At 51.1% G+C, this 17932-nt stretch overlaps 3 protein-coding genes across 3 annotated transcripts in view; all 3 read left to right on the top strand.

Moving 5' to 3' along the window:
- The window catches only part of EAH_00045190 (bromodomain domain-containing protein, putative), a gene marked incomplete at both ends in the record, with an annotated part of 4633 nt that extends 512 nt beyond the window's left edge, over nucleotides 1-4121 (top strand). The window contains 2 exons of the mRNA XM_013394797.1: nucleotides 4-3438; nucleotides 3972-4121. Of these exons, the coding sequence (XP_013250251.1) occupies nucleotides 4-3438; nucleotides 3972-4121 (3585 nt within the window). The remainder of the gene's footprint in view (nucleotides 1-3; nucleotides 3439-3971) is intronic.
- A 3618-nt stretch (nucleotides 4122-7739) lies between these two features.
- EAH_00045180 (hypothetical protein, conserved) lies at nucleotides 7740-12065 on the top strand (the record flags this gene model as incomplete). The annotated part of the gene is made up of 1 exon (XM_013394796.1): nucleotides 7740-12065. The coding sequence occupies one exon, from the start codon at nucleotides 7740-7742 to the stop codon at nucleotides 12063-12065; it is 4326 nt and encodes a 1441-aa protein (XP_013250250.1).
- Nucleotides 12066-14061: 1996 nt separating this feature from the next.
- Nucleotides 14062-17693, top strand: EAH_00045170 (PHD-zinc finger (C3HC4 type) protein, putative; the record flags this gene model as incomplete). The annotated part of the gene is made up of 5 exons (XM_013394795.1): nucleotides 14062-14503; nucleotides 14895-15368; nucleotides 15509-16450; nucleotides 16653-16855; nucleotides 17457-17693. 5 exons carry the CDS (start codon nucleotides 14062-14064, stop codon nucleotides 17691-17693), a joined length of 2298 nt encoding a protein of 765 aa, XP_013250249.1.
- Between the last annotated feature and the right edge of the window lie 239 nt (nucleotides 17694-17932).

Raw genomic sequence — 17932 nt, 5'->3', positions numbered from 1 at the left:
CAGCAGCAGCAGCAGCAGCAGCAGCCGCAGCAAGAGGGCACCCCTCTTGTACAGGAACTACGAAAGCAACATCAGCCACAGCATTCCGTGCTGCAAACAGCAGCAGCACAACTTTCACCACCACCGGCATCGTCTGCTGAACCTGAGGCAGCAGCAGCAGCAGCAGCAGCAGCAGCAGCCGCGTGCGGCAGTGAGGCGACCGCCAGCAGCAGCAGCAGCCCCTCTGCTGCTGCTGCTGCGCAGCAGCCACTGGAAACGCAGTTGAAGCACTGCGAGGGTTCAGGGACAGCAGCAGCAGGTGCTGCAGCAGCAGCAGATGCTGCTGCAGTTGCTGCTGCAGCTGCACCTGCTGCTGCAAGTGCAGCAGCACCTCAGCCGACTTTATGCGTAGGCAGCCCCAAAGGGGGCGCAGAAGGAGCTCCGAGTCTTGCTGCTGCTGGTGCAGCAGCAGCAGCAGCAGCGCCGGCATCAACACCTGCAGCATTAGCAGGACAATCCGTTGCTAAATCAGATATGGGTGGGAGCAGCAGCAGCAGCAGCAGCAACAGCGCCCCTGCTGCAGCAGCAGTTGCGCCTTCAGCAGCATTAGCATCCCCAACAGCAGCAGCAGCAGCAGCAGGATCGCCAGCAGCAGCTGCTGCTGCTCCTCCTCTGGTTTTGTCTGCTGCAGTGCATGCAGTACAGTGCCAGTGCGGGGAGCTGCTCTTAGGAGAAGAAGAATTGAACCTGCTGCAGCCTTTCTTGCTGCAGCGATGCTGGCGGCTGGTGCCTTGCGGCGTGTCGGGTCGCCGCAGCAGCAGCAGCAGCAGCAGCAGCAGCAGCAGCAAGGGCTCTGCGCGCAGCAGAGCACGGCCGTCTAGACGCATTGTACAAGAGTTAGAAGAGCTGCAATCTGCATGCAGCAACACAGGATTAGAGGTGGGTAGCAAAAGACAGAAGAGATTAACTACAAAGTATGAAGACTTTGAGGGAGAAGGCCTCCGCAGCAGCAGAAATGCTGCTGCTGCTGCTGATGCTGCTGCTGCTGCTGGCGCACCCACACACTCCGGGGAAGGATCGCTGCTCAGTCAGAGCACGCGCAGCAGACCCCGTCGCAACTGCAGCAGCAGCAGCAGCAGCAGCAGCATGCAAGTGGAGGGTGTTGGGGGTGTGGGGCGCAGCAGCACGCGGCGCAGCAGCAGCAGACGGCCTATGAACGGAGAAGACAGTCAGAGCGGAGAGAGTGATGCGGGCTGGGGAGAAGACAGCAGCAGCAACAGCAACAGCAGCAGCAGCAGCACGTATGGTATGGGCGCCTCTTCACAGCAGCGTCTGCTGCGAAGCAGCCGTCCACGGGGCTCTTCTTCTTCCTCGTCCTCCAGCAGCAGCAGCAGCAGCAGCAGCAGCAGTATTCAATGGAGAGAGTGCTGCTTAGCTATCCTTTTGCATCTGAAAGCGCAGCGAGCTGCACACTGGTTTCTGCTTCCTGTAGACCCTGCAGCAGATAACGTCCCCGACTATTTAGAGGTTGTTCAACGCCCGATGGATCTGCATGCAGTCGAACAGAAGCTGCTGCAGGGGGTGTATACTCACCCTTTCCTGTGGCAGCAAGATGTGCGGCAGGTTTTTTTTAATGCCTTTTCTTATCATGCTGCTTCAAACGAAGTCTGGCGAGATGCTACTATACTTGCTGTTGAGTTTGAACGCTGCTGCAAACTAATTAATGAAGTAAATCCTTATGCAGACTTGCTGACAGAAACAGAGGAAGCAGCAGCAACAACAACGGCTGCAGCAGCAGCAGCGGGTGTCGCAGCAGCAGCAGCAGCAGCAGCTGCTGCTGCTGCTGCTGCAGCAACACCCACACAGCATGGCACCCCTCATCTACAAAATAAACTTGAGCAAATACTCGCTATTCTTGCTGCACCTCATGCAGAAGATGCATGCGCGCAGCAAACTAATCAACTGCTGCAGCAGCAGCAGCAGCAGCAAGGGTATGCAACAGGCAGCAACGACCGCAGCGCCGTCGGTATAGGAGGAGGAGACGCACAAACTGCTGCTGCTGCATATCATCAGCCTTTTGAGGGAAGCGGATCTGCTGCAGCAGCAGCAGCAGCAGGAGTTTCTTCCTTTGCAGCAGACAGCGGAGGGGTGGGGGTTCGCACGCGGCCTCGAAGAGCGCAGCAGCAACAGCGGCAGCAGCAGCAGCAGCAGCTGCTGCAGCTGGAGGGTGATGAAGGGCTGTATGATGAGTATGGATCTGCCCGCAGCAGCAGCGTAAAGAAGCAGCAGGCTGCTGCTGCTTCGCCTTCACGACGCGGCAACAGAGGGTGGCGGTCGGGTAGAGCAGCAGCACAACGGTATGCAGGAGGAGGAGGAGGAGCAGCAGCAGCAGCAGGAGGTGTGGGAGCGCGAGGGGTAGGTGGCTGGGAGGGTGGCGGTGCTGTTGCAGCAGGCATTGCTGCTGCAGGTGGCAGTGCAGCAGCAGCAGCAGCAGGAGCAGCAGCAGGAGATAACTTGCAGATGCTTGCTTTTGAAGCTCCAGCAGATGCAGCAGTGCTGCCCCCCCCTCCAGCATCACGAATAGGCGTAAATGATAAGCCGCTGAACAGCACCCAGCGAAGAATCTTGCTGCAGCACATGCGGCTGCTGTCGCCGCAGCAGCGCCGTGCTGCACTTGAATTGGTGCAGGATGACTTGGGTATTGTTGCTGCTGACCATATGCATGATAGGAGCTTCGCATTAGATACAGAGCTGCTGTCAATAGAGAAGCAGAAGCGGCTGTTTGCGTATGTTAATAGCATGGTAAGGGCTAATAGAGAGCTTCTTATGAGTAGAGGCCTCCTTCCTAGTGCTGCTGCTGCTGGTGGTCCGGGAGATCCTAATAATGCTGCTGCTGCTGGACATATGCAGCAGCAACGCCCAGGCACCAATGCTGCAGCAGGAGGTAGGAAAGGCTTTCATGCGGGAGATGCAGCAGCACACTCCGACAGCAGCAGCAGCGATAGTGATAGCAGCAGCAGCAGCAGCAGCTCAGATTCCCTCAGCTCTTCTACAACCAGCAGCGACAGCGACTTGGATGAAGGCAGCAGAACATGCGGCCCTACAAATGTGCAGCAGCAGCAGCAGCAGCAGCACGGGGCAGCTGCTCCTAGGGGTCTAACTGCAGCAGCTGCTGCTGCTGCGGGTGGCGGTGGAGCTGCAGCGGGTCTGGTGGGCCCTGGTGCGGGTGCTGCTGGCGGTGGTGCTGCTGCATATCCCGGCTCAGCAGCAGCAGCAGGAGCAGCAGCAGGATCAGCAGCAGGAGCAGCAGCAGGAGGCGAGAGGAGCCAGAAGGCTTTACCTGAATATAAACCTGTTGCAGAAGACGGAGATCGTGTTGAAATTAGAGAAGAGTTGATGGGGAGGCATGCAGATTTCTTAGGCGTCATCGATGCACAGCAAACTGAAGAAAGCCTTCTGGTAGGCATATGTATATATATATATATATTTGTTTATATTTATTTATATTTATTTATATTATTTATTTGTTTGTTTAATATATTATTATTATATTTATTTATATTATTTATTATATGTATGGAGTTACATTCGTTGATTATTTTTTTTTGTTGCGGTATTTCTTGTTTTGTTTCTGTTGTTAATTTCTTTTTACTTTTCTTTGTTTTTTCTTTATTAATATTTCCTTCTGTTATTTGCTTTGTTTATTTTATGGTCAGATGCCTGTACTTTATTGCAGCGCTTCTCCTCGTCTTCATATGCATGCATGCATACTTTCTTTTTCTTTGTAAATATGTCTATGTTTTGTTTTATTTTTTTATCTTCTGTCGCTCTGTCTGCTGCTTGTTTGCATTCGTTTGTGTGTTTATTTATTTGTTTATTTGGTGCAGTGTGTTGTTTGTTTATCCCCTGCTATATGTTTTGCTGCTGCTCATGCTCATGCTGCCGCTGCTGCTGCTGCTGCTGCTGCATGCGTTCTGTCTTGCTGGCTGCAGACTGGAGGGACGCCGCAGGAGCCTAAGACAACAGCCTGGCAGGAGTGGAAGGGTCAGGTTATACATCAGGGTTTTGCTGCTGAGAGAGCGGGCCCGCCTCAGCGCAGCGCCAGCGAAGCTATCGCAGAGGCATATGATGCACGCATTTAAACGCAAACAACAGGGCTCTGCTGCTGCAGCGGCACTGCTGCAGCAGTGCTGCTGGAGGAGTCTACAGCAGCACAAGGGCCGACAAAGGCTGCAGCAGCAAGAGTTGCAGCAGCAAGAACAGTAGGAGAAGAATAGACCCGAAGCAGCAACAACAACGGCAACGTCAGCAGCAACAAATGCGCAGCAGCCCTCAACCTGTGTGTGGGAATTCTTCTCTCTCTTGGGTCCTCCGGCCCCTTCATGCTGGCGCCCAGCTGTACAGACAGCGGAAGCAGACAGCGGAAGCAGCAACAGCAGCAACAGCAGCACCAGCAGCAGCAGAGGGTGCAGCAGATGGTGTGGTTGTGGGGTGTTTGTTTCTTCTGCTGTTTGCTGCATCTCGCGCAGCCAAGGCATCCTGATCTGTCTCATGCTGTTTCTTGCTCTCAGCATCAACAGCAGCAACAGGGACTGAGGTTGTGCTTGTGGCTGTTGCTGCATGAAGCGGATTCAAAAAGAAGAAGGCAGGGCCTTTCTTCTCATTCAGAAAGAGACATACTATTTATATCTGTCTTTGCAGACAGACGCATTTGCCTTCTTTCAACAGCAACAAGCGATATATATTTGAGTTGTCTTCCTTCAGAAGCAGCAGCAGCCGCTGCAGCTGCGGCAGCAGCTGCTGCTGCAGCTGCGGCAGGGCTCTTCTTGTCTTCTTGCTTTGCGCTAGCCGGCTGTGTCAGCGCCGCTAGGGACTCTTTGTTTGTTTGCTGCTTTCGTTTGATTTTGTTTTCGTTCATCTCGCTCAATACAGCATACATCTTTCTCTTGTAAAAGAAGACAATGGCTACTAAGACAGGGCATGTAGTAGAGAGCAGACAGGCGGCAGGTTGTGTATCGGCGCAGCACCGGTAGCGGAGCAGAAAAAGAGTAGTTAGAGGCAGACAGGCAGATAAAGAGAGAAATAGCGAAGCATAGTAAAACAGCAAAGGGAGAGAGAGCAGAAAGAGTGGGAGAGAGAAGACAGACAAAAAGGAGAGCAAAACAGAAGAATTCGATTCAAAGAAGGCATATTGAGGCGGTTGTCTTTAGTTAGAATTCTTTGCTTTGCTTCTCGCAGTCTTCTTCTTCCGAGCTATTCATGTTGGCGTTTTCTTTTTTTTTGCGTTGCTGTCTGCTGTCGTAATAGATGTATTATATATACATAGTGTTTAAATTTAATATAGTATATTTATGATAATATAATAGACTTCGAATATTTTTTATATTGTTTACAATACCCGGCAGACTGGAGAGCTGCAAAGAAGATAGAGGCGCTTGCGTCTTGAGGCCCTTCTATTTTAAATTGTGTTTTCTCAGGGCGCTGCTGGAGGTCGAAACAAATAAACAATTCAATATACTGAAGGGGAGAGGAAATATGCCGCTTAGAACAGAGAAATGCTACGAATGAGACGCACAAATGAAAGAAATGCGGATATAGTGTGCTTGGCGGCAATACAGTAGAAACGAACTCCTGATGAAGGATATGTTGGGAGTAATAAATGAATATATGAATAAATGAATAGACGGATTATTCAATAGCAGCTAGGGAGTCCTTGTATTTGCAATTTGTTCTGCGTTCTTATTCACTCACGAGGCATACATTCTCTTACAGCGTAGTATATGTCTTCTTTCTCTCTCTGAGCGGTGCTGAGAGTTTGTCTTTGCAAGTGCGAGGGAGAGAAAGTGTTTATTTCAACTTTCTTTAAAACAATGGCCTTTCTAGACGTTAAGTTTTTCTCTTTTTTGCTTTCACTTTGCGTTTTTGCAGAAACGACTGCAGGCCCCAGCGGTCTGCCGACCGCTCCACTGGCCCTTTGCGCATTCTTCGCTAGTTTTTTCATTGATGAGGGGCAACTAAGCCCTTTTTTTGACATGTACAAAAACAAAAAGAAGTTTGTTTTTGACTCAGTCTGCATTTCTTATGGATGCGGGTGAGTGAGGGCGGAGGAGGCTCGTCGGCGGCCGCCACTCGGTAATCCGTGCAGCTTAGCGATCCTCGCTAAAATGTAGAAAAATTGGTTTAATAATTGTCTTCAATGGATTCGTCTTGATTAATATGGTGTAATTCCAAAGAATGAACAATTTTTAATCATGGGAACACCAATGATCACTTAGCTTTCTCTTCTTGTTGATCTGCGGCGGTTCGGGGTCGGGGGGGGCGAGGCGGCCGCCTAAAGAAGGCCGGCCTAGGAGAGTGTCAGGCCTTTTAATTGAGGGTTTGCTCCTGGTTTTTTTGTGTTTTCATGAGGGGTTTGTTTATTTTTACGCTTTTAGTTTCCTTTTACAACCAGTTCAGGCCCCAGTATCTGTACACCGCCACTGGGCATTCACATACATCCCAGTGGCGGAGGCGAGACCGTCGCTCATTCATGAATAGGCGCTGGATCGCTCCTTTTTTTGCCTCTTCGGGCGGTGGATTCTGTGTTTTTTAGTGTATAAACAACGAAAACACGTGAAATATGAATTTAAATCTCACATACAACTTGATCTCCCTCTAATTCCATACACTCTTACTCAACCCCCCAGCCTCCACAGGCCGAGACCGCCCCCGACCACCGTCGGCCCAGGGCTTGTAGGTTCGTTGCGCTCTATCTCCTTTCTGGTTTCTCCTTTTCTTCTCTTCTACCTGTTTACTTCCACAAGGAGAGAAAGGCAGCAAGCAGCCTGCGCGAATTGCCACAGCGACCGCGAGCGCCAGCGCTTCGCCGTGCTGCTGCTGCTGGTGCTGCTGCGGCCTCTGCAGCAGCAGTTTCTTGCGGATGCAGCTCAACCATTGACAGCAGGAGCAGGCTTTGCCTGTATGCTTGTTGCCTCCCTTCCCCTCCCCCTATGGACGGGAGGCGTTCTGCTGTCTGGTTCGTGTGGGCCCTGATTTGAAGATATGCGTCGATAGCTCTTTCTCCTCTGACCTGCAGCAGCAGCAGCGCAGAACCTTCACCAACAATCTAAGCTGCCATTTGACTCCAACTGGGCCCAGGAGCCCAGCAGCTACACAACGCAGCAGCAGGGGGCCCCTCTCTGAGCTTCTTTGCGGGGCCCTTAATCCGCGCTGCGCTGGCACGGCAGCCATTGCAAGGAGCATGTCTGTCTCTGGCTTCAAAAATCAGCCTAGACCTGCTGCCGCTGTTGCTGCAGCAGCTACTGCTGCAGCTGTTGCTGCTGCTCCAGCGGAGCGTCCACAGACACTCCTCCAACGCTTGCAGGTAGCCGAGCCGTAGCAGCAGCCGCTGCTGCCGCATACGCAGCAGGAGCTGCTGCTGCAGGCCCTTTTAGAGCTTCTGCAGCTAAACTTTATATCTGCTACTTAAAGAGGTGGAACCGGCATCTTCTTGCGGGCTTGCCGGCCGCCCCACATTGCTGCTGCCCGTTCTGCTGCTGCTGCTGCTGCCATTGCTTCTCAGCAGAAAAGGAAAGGCATAGACAGCAGAATCAGGGACAGCAGAAGCAGGGACAGCGGTAGCAGCAACAGCAGTAGCAGCAGCAGGGGCCGTAATAGCCTCTGCCTGCACTGCCCCGCATCGTGTGTCTTTATCTTTGCTGCTGCGGCGCCCGCCTCTGGAGTCAAGGTTTGCTGCTGCCGCTGCTGCCCTGCTCAGCGAAATGCTCGAGCAGGAACAGCAGCAGCGTCAGCAGCTGCAACAGCTGCAGCAGCTGCAGCAGCAGCTGCAGCAGCAGCTCGATACTGCGAATCTCTCTGAGCTACTCCTCTCTGAATGGCGCCAACGGGAGGGGTGCGCCGCAGCAGAAGGCCTCCCCCATTCGAAAAGCAGCAGCAGCAGCAGCAGTGGAGGCTGTTTGAACGGCAGATTTGCTGCTGGGGGCCTCCTTGGTGCAGCAGCAGGTGGTCAGGATTCGTCAAGCCGCCACCATAACAGCAGCGGCAGCACTGGGGCCCTATCGTCTTGTACATTCTCTCCTCACGCATCGTCTCCTGCTGCAGCAGCAGCTGCTGCTGCAGCAGCCAATTGTCTGCAGAGTGCATCGGGTTCTCCTTCACTTGCAGTCCTTAGGACTTCTATGGGGGGTCCCCCTGGTAGCCCCTCCGGGGGGCCCCTTGGAGGCCCCCCGTTAGGGGGCCCCTCTGGAGGATCCCCTCTGGGGGGCCCCTCTTTAGGGGGCCCCCCAAATGAGATGGGAGTGCAGCGTGTGGACGCAACCCTGGGAGGCAACCGGCCTCATTATCATGTGGCTAAGCAAGAGTGGAGGGTAAGATATTATATGAACGGCAAGAGAAGAATGCGAACATACAGTGCGAAGTTTTATGGATATGATACGGCGCATCAATTGGCGCTGAAGTTTGCTGCTTATGTTAACACCTACGAAACGCTGCCGCTGCAGCAGCAACAATTGCTGCAGCAGCAACATGTACTGCAGCAACAACAGCAACACCAGCAACACCAGCACCAACAGCAGCAGCAGAATACCGCGATGGATATCGACGCCCCTCAGAATGAGAAGGAACAGCTGCCGCAGACACAGCCGCAGCAGCAACAGCAGCAGCTCTCGCAGCGCCAGCTGCAGCAGCAGCAGCTGTTGCAGCTAGCTGCTGCAGAGCACTTGGCCGCAGCAGGCTCTTCGTCCTCAGCAGAAGCGGAGGGGCCCCTTGGGGGCTCCCTTCTTTCAAACCGGAGATCAGTTGCTAACTGCACAGACAGCAGAGACAGAAGAGGGGCCTCCACAAGAGTCGAGACACACCGAGCTGCTGCTGCTGCTGTTGCTGCTGCAGCTGCTGCTGCCAGCCCTCCCCGGTACCTCTTGAGAGCCCCTAAGGGCCTTTTCCAAACTGCGCTGAGTTTGGGTGGTGGAGGGGCCCCCAGCAGCTTGCAGCAGCAACAGCAGCAGCAGCAGGCATCGGCTGCAGCAGCCGCTGCGCAGTGCAGTGCGGGTTTAGCATGGCAGGAGCAGCAGGAGCAGCAGCAGCATCATCACCATCACCAGCAGGAGCCACAGGATCAGCAGCAGGAGCTGCAGCAGGGGAGGAGAAGCCCGCTGCAGCGAGCGCCTGAAGAGCTGCGACGCAAGAGGCAGCTAAGAGCGAGAATGGGGGCCCCCCCAGTGTATGAGGCCCCAGGGCCCAATGAAGAAACTGCTGCTTGGTTTGATTGTTTTCTTAAAGAGTTTGTTCGAGAGAAGATAAATGCTGCAGCAGCAACGCGCAGCATAAACAACTCTGTTCCCCCTGGGGCCCCGCAAGACAGAGAAGCGCTGCTGCACCTGGCCTTCCACGACTTCAATCAATTCACACTGCAGCGCAGCAGCAGCAGCAGCAGCAGCACTGCAGGAGGCAACAGAAGGGGGAGCAGCAGCACCGGGAGAAATGGCTGCGGAGTTTCGTCTGCCAGTGCGTTGCTTCGCGCTGCTGCTGCTTCGCCTGCTCGGTCTTCAGCAGCAGCTAGCAGCAGCAGCAGGGTTGACTGTATGAAGGCGCTTATTCCTGAGCTGCAGGAATCCCTTAACGGCTGCAGAGCAGCAGCAGAAGGGCGCGGCAGCAGCAGAAATGATATCCCTCGGCATGCTTCTGGACAAGACCCAAGCAGCAGCAGCAGCAGCAGCAGCAGCTGGGTGCCTGGAGCAACCCCTTCTTTGCTGCTGTCTCTCAGCCGCGTAGTAACTGAACTCTCTAGCAGCTCTTGTCTTTTAATCTATCAAATAAAAGCTGTTATGCAGCACGCAGCAGCCTTGACGCAGCAGGCGAGGAGCCACCAAGCTGCTGCTGCTGCTGCTGCTGCTGCTGAAGCAGAAGCTGCTGAAGCTACAGCTCCTCCTACAGCAGCAACAACAGAAACAGCAGCAGCAAAAAATGCAGCAACGACAGAACGCAGAGAAGGCGGAGCATCGCCCGAACCGGCAGCAGCCGGAGCAGCAGCAGCAGCAGCAGCAGTAGAGAGGGGGCGTGGCTGCAGCAAGGACAGTGAAGACAGCGAAGCAGCAGCAGCAAATGCGGCCCCAGAGGGACAATCTCCTCTCAAACTCCGCAAGATAGAGAACAACAAAGCAGCAGCACCTGCTGCAGCGTCTGCTGCAGCAGAACATGCCCTCCACCAACAGCAGCAACAGCAGCAGAAGCAGCAGCGGCAGCAGCAACAGGAGAAGGAAGAACGAATTTGCATGGCTTTCGCGCTGCTGGTGCAGCACCAAAAGCTTGCAGCATCAGTAACACAGCTGCAGCTGCCTGTCCCGGTGTATATACACTTCATCATACGCGCGACGGGGTCTTCTTGTCTGCCTCTTGTTCTTCGCCGCCGCCGCCGCAGCAGCAGCAACAGCAGCAGCAGCAACAGCAGCAGCAGCAACAGCAGCAGCAACAGCAGCAGCAACAACAGCACTTGGGAGGAAGTGGTGATTGATAGCGAAGCAGCGCTGCAGGGTTTGCTGCTGCGGCCGTTTGATGTTTCCCGTTGTTGCTGCCCCACAAGGCCCTGTGCATGCGATCAGCAGCACATTGAAACGCTGCTGCTGCTGCTGTCTGCTGTTCTCAGCAGCAGCAGCAGCAACCAGCAAAACAAGAATCAAACAGCAGCAAAGACAATGCTGGAGGGAGCAGCAGCACCGCAAATGGAAGTGCTGCACCGCATCTTCCCGGGACTCCAGCAGCAGCAACAGAAGCAGCAACAACAGCAGCAACAGCAGAAGCAAGAACAGCAGCAGCAGCAACAGGAGCTGGTCAAGGGAGGTAAGGAGCAGGCACAGCAGCAGCACGGGACTTGTGGAGTGTCTTGCGGCAGCAACAGCAGCAGCAGCAGCAGCAGCACGCTTCCCACCAGCAGCTCTCCTCTAACAACCACTTGCTCACCGACTACGAGCCCCGAAGTGTTTCTGCCTGCTAGAGCAGCAACAGCAGAAGCAACAGCAGCAGCAGCCGCAGCAGCAGCTGAAGCCGACCCGCCTATGACGCTGCAGCTGCCTCCGCAGCAGGGAATAACTGCGGCAGCAGCAGCACCAGCACAAGCAACGGGAGCAGCAGCAACAGGAGCAGCAGCAACAGGAGCAGCAGCAACAGGAGCAGCAGCAGCAGGAGCAGCAGCAACAGAAGGAGCAGCAGCAGGAGCAGCAGGAGCAGGAGCAGCAAAGAAGATTGAGGAGCCGGCGTCTGCTTCTTCTTGCGGCAGCAGCAGCAAGGAGGGTTTATACGAATTGCTAGTTAATGCTCTTACCCGAACAATGGGTGTGCTGGGGAGCGAGGGTTTTGCATTGCTGCAGCAGCAGTTGCTGCAGCAGCAGCCTGAGCCTTGCAACTCGCTGCTGCTGCTGCCGCCTGGTTTATCTTACCCTAAGCTGCTGTTTATTATACCTGCTCTTCAATCGCTGCTTCACTCTCTTGTCTCCTTTATTATCGATGAGCACTGGGACTTCGTTCGCCAGTATACAGCACTTTGCTGCCCCCCTCCTCAGGCGCAGCTGCTGCTGCAGCTCCATCAGCATTCACGCAGATCACACAGATATCCTCACCCCAAGCAAAGCCCTGCTGCAACAGCAGCAACAGCAACAGCAGCAGCAACAGCAGGAGGAGCTACAGCAGGAGGAGGAGGAGGAGGAGGAGCAGCAGCAGCAGCAGCAGCAGAGGAAGCGGAAACAGCAACACGCATACAAACGCGTACGGCACAAACAGCACCAAATGAACATGCCAGCAGCAGCAGCAACAGCAGCAACAGCAGCAACAGCAGCAGCAACAGCAGCAGCAGCAGCAGCAGCAGCAACAGCAACAGCAGCAGCAGCAGCAGCAGCAGCAAGGGTTTGGCAATGGCGGAAGACACCGACGGTGTAAGAAAGGATAAGGAGGTTTGCTGCACCTCTACTGTCTCTTCCCTAGGGGCAGCAGCAACGGCAGCAGGAGCTACAGCAGCAGCAGCAGCAGCAGCAGCAGGAGCTACAGCAGCAGCAGCAGCAGCAACAGCAGCAGATGGACCTTCTTCATCAATTACGTAGGCGCTGCTCTCCAGACAGTGCAGAGAAATATCTTTTAGTGTTTTGATAGGGGTGAGGGGCTCCTCCTCTCTTGCTGCCTGCTGCAGCTAAGCAAACAGCTAGCTAGCTAGCTAGCTAGCTAGCTAGCTAGCTGCATTGAGGAGGTGATCTGCTGTCTACTTTAGAAAAGATGCATCTATGAAGGAGTTAGGGGCAGCTAGCTGCAGCCCTGCTTCCTTAGCTAGCCAGCAGTTTGCTTGTCTAGCTGGGGCTGGTGATACACTTCACAGCAGAGCCGTACCCGCTGTATATTCAGTTTTGCTGCTGCTGCTGCTGCTGCTGCTGCTGCTGCTGCTGACTCTGTCTCTGTCGGCGCTGCTGCTGTTCTGGTAAGACCCTAGGGCAAGGAAGGCGCAGCAGCAGTTTGCTGCTGATCTATATAGAGATGCAGGAAGAAGCCTGGCTTGTATATACACCTCAATATACACTTCAATATATACATTGATATACAATGCAGAAACTTAGACAGATAAGAGGCCCAGCGAGGCGTCAAAGACCCCTCGGGGGCGGCAGCTAGCTAGCAGCAGCAGCAGCTAGCAGCTGCAGCTAGCAGCAGCAGCTAGCTAGCAGCAGCAGCTAGCAGCAGCTAGCTGCAACAGCTAGCTAGCCAGCACAACCATAACATAGATAGGGGATGTCGTGCCTCCATGCGATTCATACAAATATACCTGTATATATATTTATGTATATATATGTTTATATATATGTATATATTTATTTATATTTATATTTATATTTATATTATATATTCGTATATACAATTGTATATATGTATTTATACGTATAAATGCACGTACAAATATATATGGATGTATAAAACTACATTAATATATTAGTAAATAAATATATATATTTACACATATAAATATATAAATATATATCCATATATATATTTATATATTTATTTACATATTTATTTATATATTATATATTTATATAATATACAGAATATACAAGTAAAAGTGAAGCCGCGTCTCTATGCTTGCTTTGGTGCTGTTTATTTATTTATCAGAATAACTCTGAGTAATAAATACAAAGTTTAATATTATTTTTAATATTATTTATCTTTAAAACTTTTTATTCTTTAATACTTAGCAGCAAAATCTACGGTGTATGGGCAGCTCTGGTGTGTATGCTCACCTCTGTATGGGTTTAGATATTTCTTTAGTATTAAAAAAACAATTAAAGAAGCAAACTCAATAATATTATTTATTTAAAATTTATTTATTTGTTTATTCAACATCAAACTTCACCTTTGAGGGGCCCCCCTGATAAGGCCCCGTCTGCTGCTGCTGCTGCTGCAGGGCTGCAGCAGCAGCTTTGTGTTGTTGGGCGTGGAGGCGAAAGACTGAAAAAAGTAGAAATGATTAAAAGCAAAAGAAAGAAGAAAGGAAAGACGACAGAGTATATAACAGCTTGCAGCTCTTCTACCCCTCTTCTTCTTGTTTTGCTGCTGCCGCCTGCTGTTGCTGCTGCTGCTCGGGCTGCTGCTGCTGCTGCTTGCGCTGCCCTTTAGGCATATTGAAGCAGACGTTTAGTTTTATTTCTTTTTTGTTTAAGCAGCAGCAAAGAGGAGGTCTTGTAAAGCCTCTTAGAATACACAGCTCAGAGACAAACACTGCAGCAAAGCAGTTTTGCTGCTGCTTCTTTTGCTCCTTTTCTTTATGATATATCTAAACTCAAGTATGTCCTTCTTTAGAATATTAATTACTTCCTATGGCTCTCTTCACCGCACTCCACACTCTCTTTCTCCCCGTTGCAGCATCTACTTTTAGTTATTCTTCATCTCCTAGCAGCTGCAGCTGCAGCAGCAACAATAGCAGCAGCAGCGAAAACAGCAGCAAAAACAGCAGCAGCACAAATACAGGTGGCACTGGCCGCAGCTGCAGGGCTGCAGCAACAGCAGCAACAGCAGCAGCAGCAACAGCAGCAGCAGCAGCAGTATATTGTTTACAAGATGCAGTCTCGGCAGTTGGTTAATTATCCCGAAGCAAAGCGAATAACAAAGGCAGCAGCAGAAGAAAAGCTGTTTCCTTTGTGGATAGATTTGCAGCTGCTGCGCTTAGATGAGACTTGCGGCGTTTGTCTTGGAGACTTCAGCGACGACGTTCCTGCTGCTGCTGCTCCTGCTGCTGCTGCTCCTGCTGATAATGATGATCCTGCAGCAGCTACTGCTGCTGCAGCTGCAACTGACAATGCAGCAGGTGGTGATGCTGCTGCTGCAGGTGCTGCTGCTGCCTTGGAAGGGGAATCTTCTGCAGCATCATCATCATCATCATCAGCAGCAGCAGCAGGAGCAGCACCAGGAGCAGCAGCAGGAGAAGATGTTGTATTATTATCTGATTCGGATGAAGGCGAGAGCGTAGACCCTCTGCATGCAGTCGGTTTACTATCGGGGTGTATGCACAGCTACCATTATTTCTGTATAGAGAGGTGGGGCAAGCAAAGAGAGAACAGCTGTCCTCAATGTAAGACACGCTTTAGCTGGATAGGAAAATATAATAGAAAAGGTAGGCGTCTATGCTGCTGCAGAGTCGGTTTAAAGCATCAGAAAGATACAGCAGAAACCCCTATTATAGATGATATCTTTACACACAATGAACAGCAGCAGCAGCAGCAACAGCAGCAGCAGCAGCAGCAGCAGTTGGTGTGTGGGGTCTGCAGCAGCAGGATTCTCGCTGCTAGGGAGGCTCTTTGCTGTGGAGATATTCTATGCATGCATGCATATCATTATTTTTGTGTTGGGTTCGACAGAAAGCCTACAGTTAGCTGGTTTTGCTTTAGTTGTAGGTCTAGCGGGATATGCAGAGATGCACAGAGCAGACGGATATCCTCAAGCCGAATATCGGCTGAGGGGCTGCTGCTGCCCCCGAGAAGCAGAAGACAGACACAAGCTTCTTCGTCTCCTGCTGCTGCAGATTCTTCTGATGCTGCAGACCAGCAGCAGCAGCAGCAGCAGCGGGAGGCGCTGGTGCAGCGTTTGTCTGATGCTGTTGTACAAAGAATTAACAGAAGAGGCAGACGCAGCTCCAGAAGGGATAATGCAGCAGCAGAAAGCAGCAACTCACCTGCAAGAACAGCAGCAAGACGCAAGAGAAGAACGGCAACTGCAGCACCAGCAGCAGCAGGAAGTCGTAGGCGAGGAAGAACACAGCAGCAGCAGCAGCAGCAGCAGCAGCAGCAGCAGCAACATTCTGAAGATGAAACCTCTTCAGATTCTTCCTCCGGCGAGGATTCCGTTGTGGTTGTTCACCCTCGCAGACAGTCATCATCATCTTCAGCAGCAGCAGCAGCAGCTCCAGCAGCAGCAGCAGCAGCAGCAAGGAGCAGAATAGTCCACCCTGAAATAGTTTCTGATGCAAACCCTGCCGTCTCTGCTTCACGCACAATTCGTTTCTATTTAGGTCCTGTTGCTGCAGCTTCTTCTTCTCACTTTCCTGCTGCTGCTGCTGCTGCTGCCTCTTCTTCCTCCTCAGCAGCAGCAGCAGCAGCTGGAGGAGGAGGAGCAGCAGCAGCAGGAGATCGTATGTCTTTGCTGCTGCGGCGTAAGCTGGAGATAATAAAACAAAGACAAGAAAGAAGAGAAGCGCTGCGCCTCAGAAAGCGGATTAAAGTTATTGAAAGAAATGCTGTTGTTGTTAGCAGCGGCCGCAGCATCTGCGACTCCACAGGAGCAGACCTAGTAGAGGAGCTGCTGCTGATGCATGCAAGAGACAACAAACAGCAGCAGCAGCAGCAGCAGCAGCGACAGCAGCAGCAGCAGGTAGCTGCTGCTGCTGCTGCTTCTCCTAAGGAACAAACCCACACAACACAAGAGATGAATCACACAAACAACAGCAGCAGCTACAGCAACAGCAACAGCAGCAACAGCAGCAGCAACAATAACAACAACAGCAACAGTAGCAGCAGCTACAGCAGCAACAGCAGCAGCAGTAGCAGCAGCAACAGCCGCAGCAGCAACAGCAGCAACCCTCGCCTCACAGACACTGCAGCGGAAACAAAACGCACAGCAACTACACCCATAGACAAACTCCGCATCCAGCAGCAGCAGCAGCAGGACCAGCAGCAGCAGCAGCAGCAGCAGGAGGAAGCAGAGGATGGTGAAGTATATGATTATTTTTGTGAGGGAGGAGAGCAGTCTCCGTTGCCTCAAGAAGAAAGAGAGACAGCAGAATCTGCTGCTGATGATTTTCTAAGGGCACAAATTTTGTTAGATATCGACAGGGAAAGAACTCGCAGAGCTGTACAGACACCAGACGCTCCTGCTGCTGCTGCTGCTGGTGCTGGTGTAGGTGGTGCAGCAGCAGAAGCAGCAGCAGCAGCAGGGAGAAGCAGAAGCAAACCTAGTGCGTCAAATATTTGTGTATTATCATTATTTATAATTATCTGCTTTTCTTCTTCCTCTTCTTTCTGTTATTCTTCTTTTAGGGGGCCTCCAGCAGATAATTTTTATGTTTTGTTTGTTTTTTGTTTGTCTTATCTCTCTTCTTCATGAAGTAGGTTTTCTGTGTTTGTTTTGTTGCTGCTGTTTTCTGTTCCTTAAAACAGATGAAGCGCAAGAAAGACAAGAAGAAGCAGTAATAAAAGAGGCAGCAGCAGCAGCAGCAGCAGCAGCAGCAGCAGCAGATTCAGACCATGCTGCTGCTATGGGGGCCCCCTGGGGGCCCCCTGATAGTGAGAGGGGCCCCACACATCATCGAAGAAAGGAGAAGCAGAAAAAACAAATAAAGTTAAAGCCTTCGCAGTCTCTTGTTAGTTATATTTGTTCTTTGTTTTTATATTTTTTATTATTTATTATTTTAATTATTATTATCATCAACATCCATTATTATTTACTACTTATTATTTATTCTTCTTATTATTTATTATTCTTTTTTGATTATAATTTATTATTATTATAGTTTATTATTATTATTATTATTAATTATTATTATTATATAATTTATTATTATTTACGATGTGTGTCTGTCAGTCTGTCTGTGGGGTATTTGCACTGTGAGCGTTTTATTGTTTTTTTGTTTTGTGTTTTGTTGTTTGATTTTTTCTTTTTCTTTTTAATTATTTTTACTTTATCTTTCTATTTGCTGTCTTTAATAAACAGATTCGCTGCTCTCTTCTGCTGTTGTTTTGTTTTGTTTGTTTCGTTTTGTTTGTTGTTTGATTTTGTTGTATTTTATTTGTATTTGTTTATTGATATGTTTATTATTCTGCTGTTTTCTTTACTTCCTGCTGATGCATTGTGCTGTATATTCATGCTCATATTATTTGTATTTTTATTAAGTAGAGTGTATGAGGGCCTTTATCTTGATCTTCATTCATTCATTTCTTTTTCTTTTGTTTGTTTATCTTCAGGTAGACCTAGTGAAGGCTTACATGCTGCCCTTTATGAAGAGCCGACGTATTAATGGGTCTGAGGCTTACAAAGAAGAATATAAACAAAGATGTCGCAGTATCAGCGAGGGCCTCACGCTTTCTGAAGAAAGCCTGTTGCGTCTTCTTACTAAGGAAGAAATCGCTAACTACTGGCGAATCAACTTCGTCAAAATTCAAAATGCTGTCCAACAACACTTTGAAGATACACTTCAATAACGCACACATTCATTTGGGGGCCCTTTACGGGGGCCCCTTCATTCTAAGCCAAAGCAGAGGGGCCCCCTCACACACTGTGGGGCCCCTGTGGGGGCCCCACAGGGGCCCCCATATTGATATTTAAAGGGCCCTAGAGGGGCCCTTTAAATATCTGGAGGGTCTAAAAGGGCCCCCAGTATGGCTGCTGGCTGGGGCCCTTGTGGGGGCCCCTGTGGGGCCCCCACAAGGGGCCTCCAGCG

Source organism: Eimeria acervulina, genomic scaffold (assembly GCF_000499425.1).
Source record: "Eimeria acervulina Houghton genomic scaffold, Eah_scaff638, whole genome shotgun sequence".
NCBI classification, from domain to species: domain Eukaryota; phylum Apicomplexa; class Conoidasida; order Eucoccidiorida; family Eimeriidae; genus Eimeria; species Eimeria acervulina.
The sequence above is the reverse complement of the archived record's forward strand: the minus strand, read 5'-3'. Positions and strand labels throughout refer to the sequence as shown.